We start from the raw sequence: 7465 nt of genomic DNA on the forward strand, positions 1-7465 counted from the left end.
ACTATATGATACTAAAATATCGCATATATATATATATATATATATATATATATATATATATATATATATATATATATATATATACATATATACATATATATATACATATATATATATATATATATATATATATTTATATATATATATATATATATATATATATATTTATATATATATATATATATATATATATATATATATATATATATATATATATATATATATATATATATAGACATGTCTGATGGCGTGTGTTGGAAAGTTAAGAATATCCACAAGAAAAAAATGGAAAAAAATGATACTTTCATTTCCAACTTTATTACTTAGAACGTTAAATAGGTAACAAAATATTTCGAGCGTTTACACGGCTCTTCTTCAGTTGTGCTAATGAAATGGAAGAAACTAGACCTTATTGGTATTTAGCTTAGCATGTATGCTCATAAAAGAGAGATCCCTGTTGAGCCCATTGTTGTGTGTATTGAGGCGTAAGATGGTTTTTAGTTCCCGGTTGCTTCTTTCATGAGCGGTTTTGAAGAAGCAGTATTAGTCCGGCAGCCAAGGGGGGTAACCCTAAAATCTCTGATATAGTTTTTTTCTCTGCTGATTATTACTCTTTGGGGTGTATAAAATGAGATCTGGGGTGGTGTGGACCGGTCACCTTTGAGCATTTTTAAATATTCAAAATGGCGTCCAAGATGGCCGCCGTAAAGGTCTAGAATAAAAAAATTCATATTATTCCAATCTGTTTGCCATAAAGCAAATATATTTTGGCCAAAATTTATGTTCTTGGGTTAAATGAAATTAATAAAAAGGGTCTGAGAAGTACTTGGAGTACCGTTGCTATGGTAACTATCTACATGCCTTCCAATAAGCCGGTAAAAGGCGGTAAAATTGACACAAAAACATCCATTGAAGTATGAGTAACATTCTTTGTATTTCCTAGGTTTATAAAATTGACGACATTAAACTCAATAAAAACTATGAATGAAGATTTTATGTTGTCATAGTAACCACTTTTTAATAGCTTCCACAACGACCGCTTTGATGGCCGAACTAAACGAACTACCATAACATATCACACGATTAACAACAACGAAAGACACACAAATGTTCATGTGTGGAAAACAGTCTAATATATAAAGCTGCCAGAGGAGTCAAGATGTATCCACATTTTCACAGCACTGTTCAGGGTAGATTGTAAGTATTAACTTACAGGCATTTCAGTTTAGAGTAGTGTCATTATATTACAGTTCTGACACTTTATGTGTCTTTTGGTATTTGCTGATGGGTACTCTTTGTGTATTCTTTAAAGCCCATGGGTCTACAGTTGAAAGACATCTAATCAATTTCATCATCGTCGTCTGCCTGTTGAGCCTGCTTTGTTCTTTCATTGAAACATACCTGCCCACCCTGGCATGCACAGAATACTGAACATGCAAGGTTTGCACTGTTGCAACCACATCTTTGTGTTTTGCAGGGCATCTCACTACTGCATGAACATCTAATGAGTTTCAATAGATCATCTGGTGCTAGGGGGGTATCACTGGGAAGAGTTTTTGGGAAAGGTGTTTTGGAACCAGCTTCATGTGACCATCCGAATGCAGTTTGATCCATTCTTGGTGGATCTGGTTGAAGTGCATTTCTCCAGACTGCCACTTGAAGATGAGCCCGGGCAACATTCTCCTTAAATGCCTCATTTGTTGGAGGCAAGGTTGCCAGCTTTGGTGCACTAGCAACACTCCGGCCCACTTTGCTTGCCCACATTTTCTGGCGTGCCTATGTCATTGACGTACATTTAGTCTGGCCATAACAGGCCAGAATGAAAGATGTTGCCTGTGTGATGACCTCCGAAAGAACGCAACTTGTGTCACCTATGTAGCTTAGGGGTTCAGTGCCAGCTCTCAGGACTCTGAGTGCTGCAGCCTTCCCGATTCCGAAGTATGTTGCCACCGTATCGCAACCAGTGAGTCCATGTGCTGCTAACAGGTCTGGGATGAGTTCATGATGCTGGTCAACGGTAGCATTGATATCAATCACTGCACGACCTTGAATTGGCGATACCATCAACACAATGGTTGAAGCTGGTATATCACCTTGGCAACAGAAGTGAAGCAAAAGAACAAAGATGTCGGTGTCGTCTGCCACCACAAGCACTTTCTTAGCCTTCGCCTCTACCACTTGTTCAACAATTATGGTATCAGCCTCCTCCTGCGTTGTTTTCATGTCCTGACGCTTGATAAGAACCCCACTATTTATCTCCACTGGCACAGGGTCACTTCCAGTTAAAACAAGCTTGTGCTGTGTGAAGTCATCTTTGTGGGATGCCATGTCCTCGCATATTAGGTTGATGAGTTGCATCTTGTTTCTGGTGACAGTCAGCATAACCTTCTGTGGTGGCAGACGCGTGGTGCATCGCAGAGTATACTCCCTGCTTGCTCCTTTGTCCCGTCCTTGCCTTGTGCTGTCCTTTGTGCTGTCTGTTTTGTATCTGAAAGTACAGAATTGCAGATATGTTTGAAAAGAATTATTATGTCAGTTTGTGTGATTAGGGATGTTTGTATCTGTTCTTAATGAACATCACTGTGTCGATGATCTATATGGTTTTGAAGTGACTCACCTGTCAAACACAAGATATACGTCAGTCTTCTTCATGCGTCCCTGTATGTAGCTGCGGAATCGGTCGAGATAGTCTTGCACTGTGCCTGATGTCGGCCATGGTACAACCCATGGTATAGCACAACCATCCAGGAATGATGCCTCTACTCCCGTCTCAGCATTTCTACTTGACACCTCCACTTTCATGGCATTCTTGAGGCTGGCCTTAGTTTTGGCTTCACGCATCTGGCCGTCTGCATCAAACATTGAAGTAGGATACGGTGAAAGTTCATGAGCCATGATGCTGTTGGCATCTAGGCTACGGGGGCCAGACTGAAGTCCCATGGCTCTAGCATAGATAGTCTCCGTGTCAAAAACTTTGAGCTCACCTACTTTGAGGTGTTTCCGGGTGGCTGCCATCGTATTCACTGTCTTGGTTATGGTATCATGAAAGCCACCAGGCCAGCTTTTCTTGAATGTCTTCATTTGGTTTTCACCCAGAGTAACAGCATTGTTAACATTGACTGATGGATGGACTACAACCTTTCCAGTCACCACATTGACTAGTCCATCTTGGTGCTGCTCTGGATCAAGTGGATCAATGCTGAGTTCTAATTTATCATGCAGTAAATTCCTGTCCTGGGCATCGGCTTTTATTCTGGCTGGCATCTCTTCCTTGTGATGGGTCTGTGCAGGGGGACCGTCCCTGTCCCTCATTTGGTCTAAGTCATTTATAACTATATTGCATGTATGCAGACTGTATGCCCAGGTTTTCAGGGTTTCGGGTTTCAAGGTGATGCCCACTATACCTCTGCGCCCATGTCCATATCGCATGAAGGTAGTTTCAATGGCCATATCAGACCATATGCCATTGAACAAACCTGAGACGTGGTGCATTGTGTGCTCCCCGTCCTTGAAGTGTTTGCAGACGTCACTGGGAAGTCGTTCCATGGTACGTAGGTAGTACAGGGCATATCGGGCATAATGGGTATGTCCTGCTGCAAAGAAGAGAGGTATCATTTCGTTGACAGTATCAAGATGGAGTGCCCAGTCTGCCTCTCGCTCAGCACGAATGTATTTGAGGATGGTGAAGACAGGTTTAATCAGGCAATCTACCCAAAGCTGTGATGTTTTGCTTCTCGCAGAAAGAGCATTCAATTCCTTTAGCAGGTCATCCATCTTTTGAAAGTTATGCTTCCCAAAGAGAGGTCGCAAAAGTTCCTCTACCAGCATCCTCAAGGCTCTTATATTTTGTGGGAACTTCTTGCCAATGAGCATTTTCAGTACACCTCCGAAAGCAGCACTTAGTATTTCTGCTATCCCGGTGTCAGCCATCAGCGTACCAATGCAGCCACAGTAACTCATCAATAAGTGCATACCACCTAGTCTCAGATAAAAGTTACGAAACCTTGCTTGATTCTCCCAGAGAACATTCAATGCGATGCGGTATAGTTGTTGGTCAAGCGTGAGGATTGTGTATCTCTGTCCAGCAGTCTCTGATATCTGCTTTGCCTTGACCATTGCTGTCATCATTGTTGCTGCATCAGCAGGAGGCTTATCAATGAGCGGTAGGTAAACAATTTTTGTCTTGGGTACCAACGAATGACCTTGCTCTCGACACATCTTTGTGTTGTAGCCATTGAATTCCGGACACTTGTCAATGGTGATAACATCCTGAATAAAGGCAAAGTCATTTTCAGCAGCTCTTTTCCGTGACACATCCTGATGATGTAGAATATCTGATGAGAGTGAGGATGTTTGGAGCTCTGACATTGGTGGGGTTTTTTGACATATGAAATTTTCACATTCACTTTCCTGTCCATCTGCAATTGGCTTAGCCATTTCACACTTCTTTAGGCGTGGAATGGTTTCACTTGTTGGGGTGTCATCTTCATGGGTCGTTTGCATGATGATCATTGCCAACGAGTGCGTGGAGAGCTTTCCATTTGGAGAACTTATATCAGTGTCAAAGTTGTCAGCCACAACTTGGATAAGACCCTCCTCAGAATCAGATATTCCCTGTCTGACAGTATCAGCAGATGCAGCAACAGCAGCTGAGGTCTTAAAACGCAGTAACTCATCATAGCTGCATGTGATGCGATAGTCGTACATATGACCAACAACTTTCTTTGAGTCCCCCAGAAGTACTCCAAGTGCCACTTGTGGAGGAGTTGGATTGTTTGTTATCACGTCTGTGATAATGTTGGCAATCAACAGCGCTGGTAAGGTTGTATCCAACTTTGAGGACAGAGCAGCCAGTAACCTCATCACTGTACTAGACGCGTACTCAGCAGCAACATCCTTATTGATGTGCACTTGGTACTTTGACTTGTCATAGGATAAAGACTTGCACTCCTTCACTACATGCTTGGCCAAAACGCTAACGTTACTCTCAATGTCATCATTCTCTTCATCGTCCTTAACCATCTTCAGCATCAGGGCAGCATTCTTGTGGAATGCAATTAAGCTGGCATAACCAGGAGTTGAAAGGACAACAAGTTCATTACCAAAGTACTTTCGCAACTCCTTTATGAGACGGACGCGTGTGAGTGCACACCCGTGACTATCCTGGTATTCCTTGAAGAGTTCAACTGAGTTCCAAATTCGACTTCTGTCGGCCTGTAGGGTTTCTATCACAAACTGCAGGGCTTTGTCTGTCTCTGGCTGTTCGGTTGTGCCTTTTTCATCCTCTAAACGGCACCGGTTGCTCACAAATAAGCTCATGAGGTCCTTATGGAAGCGAGCATCAACTGCATGCAAGTCACTGACAGCACCTTCAATGCGACTTTGGACTTCATTTGCCCAGTGGTCGTTACGAGAGTGACATTTTTCAAGTAGATATTCTTTGTAGGGCTTATCACAGTGTACACTATGAGTTGAACGACACAGGTAGGCTGGTCTCCATCTTTGAGGATTCTTTGGATTCTTGTTTATTTCACAGGCTTGGCCACAGTACAGGCAATGGAGCATGAAGTCAAACACTGACAATAAGCGTTGTAGTCTTTTGGCTGGCGGGGCACTCACATTGTTCTTATACTTGGCAAGGTTGGTTTTTGATGTATACCGAGACACACAGTTTCTGTGGTAATAAATCTTCAAGTACTCGTTTTCAGCAAGCTGTGTTTCAAGATCTACATGCAAAGTGTCCCCATAAACTTTGCTCGCATTGACAATCGTTTCTATTCGTGCCAGACCAAAAGTCTCTGAGAGCGTTGCATTCTCGTTACACTCAGTGCCATACTTGAACATAAAGCCGCAGCCCTGCTCCATGGTTTAGCTCTACATTAAAACAAAGAACAGCAGTATTAATGTTACACTTGCAATTCTGTTGAAATTACAGTTTCGTGAGGCCAATTAGTGTGCCAGGGTGATTACGCTTGAAAAGAGATCAACAGTTTTCGTAAAATTCCTTGTCAGCCTTTCCTTCTATGAAATAAACGAATGAATAAATAATAACTTCTTCCACATGGAAGCCTAACACCACACTAAGTCAATGAGACATCTAGCTAAGCCTAACCATATGTTTATTCGCTGAAATTGTGACGCAGTTATAAGATATCCATGGAATACTTTCTTTATTGCTGTTATCTTCGACCACGTGGTTGCCTAACACCACACTAAGTCAATGGGTAATCTAGCCTAACCATCTGTTTATTAGCTGAAATTGTGACGCAGTTATAAGATATCCATGGAAAGCTTTCGTTATTGCTGTTATCTTCGACCACACGGTTGCCTAACACCACACTAAGTCAATGGGTAATCTAGCCTAGCCATCTGTTTATTAGCTGAAATTGTGACGCAGTTATAAGATATCCATGGAATGCTTCGTTATTGCTGTTATCTTCGACCACATGGTAGCTTAACACCACACTAAGTCAACGGGAAATCTGCCTAACCATCGGTTTGCAATTTTTTTGAAAAATCACACTCCCTAAACACCATCAAATACTGAGATGTCCGCTGCCTTGAAACAGATTATAATCAAACACTTAAAAATCTTTGTAATTTGATGAATGTAAGTTAAAATGGTAACATTATTTTTAGAACTTCCTACATGGAGTAGAGATAGAATTCCGCTGCAATCAATGTCTGCAGGACAGAAAACTTGACAATGCACAGAGAGCTGAATAGGTCACTACTGTTACAATGAAACTGTATGAGTGGAGAATGTATTACATTTTGGGTTATATCATTTTTTCTGGAGGTAAGTGATGAAGCTAGGATGGTACAAAATAAAGGGGGATGATCTATACACAGCTAAAGGAGGGGTATTTTTCAACAACTCTGAATTAAGAGTTAGAAACTGTTTTACTGCGATCAAATATAAACGGCTTGTGTAATCTTATCTTAAACATTTTAACATCAGCATTGTCTTTTTAAATGGTTAGTGGTTACCATGGTAACAAGAAATTGTTACTCGTCAAACCTTATTCCATACCTTAGGATCATTAGCATATTCCTAAGAAACAATAAATGTTTTTCCAACATTTTCTGGGAATAAAGGCTGTTTTGCCATTGTTTCTGGCTTTTACTGACTAAATGGTAGCCATATTGATAGTTGCCATAGCAACGGTACATCTATTTGCTCTAAAACCATTTTCATCAAAATTGTTGGACCCAAAAACATATGACTAGACCAAAAAATTATTGATCTGTGGCAAAAAACTTAGAAATAATGTTATTTTGTATTTTCGCACTTTATGGCGGCCATCTTGGACGCCATTTTGAATATTTCAAAATGCTCAAGGGTTACAGGTCCACACCACCCTAGATCTCATTATATACACCCCAAAGAGAAATATTCAGCAGAGAAAAAAACTATATCAGAGATTTTGGGGTTAGGGTCAAATTTGGCCTTTGGCTGCCGGAC

General features: G+C 41.0%; 1 protein-coding gene across 1 annotated transcript; it reads right to left on the bottom strand.

Moving 5' to 3' along the window:
- Positions 1-549: 549 nt before the first annotated feature.
- On the bottom strand, positions 550-7465 carry LOC139984423 (uncharacterized). The gene is made up of 2 exons (XM_071998338.1): positions 2618-7465; positions 550-2488 (listed from the first exon to the last, which is right to left on the bottom strand). Exons 1-2 carry the CDS (start codon positions 5863-5865, stop codon positions 1777-1779), a joined length of 3960 nt encoding a protein of 1319 aa, XP_071854439.1. The 5' UTR covers positions 5866-7465; the 3' UTR covers positions 550-1776.

Source organism: Apostichopus japonicus, chromosome 2 (genome assembly GCF_037975245.1).
Source record: "Apostichopus japonicus isolate 1M-3 chromosome 2, ASM3797524v1, whole genome shotgun sequence".
Taxonomy (NCBI): Eukaryota; Metazoa; Echinodermata; class Holothuroidea; order Aspidochirotida; family Stichopodidae; genus Apostichopus; species Apostichopus japonicus.

Bases quoted from the DNA above. Each gene is read 5' to 3' on its own strand.
- LOC139984423 (XM_071998338.1), bottom strand. From the start codon at position 5,865: ATGGAGCAGGGCTGCGGCTTTATGTTCAAGTATGGCACTGAGTGTAAC. The intron at 2,489-2,617 runs GTGAGTCACTTC...CTGTACTTTCAG, and splicing joins GTATATCTTGTGTTTGACAG to ATACAAAACAGACAGCACAA.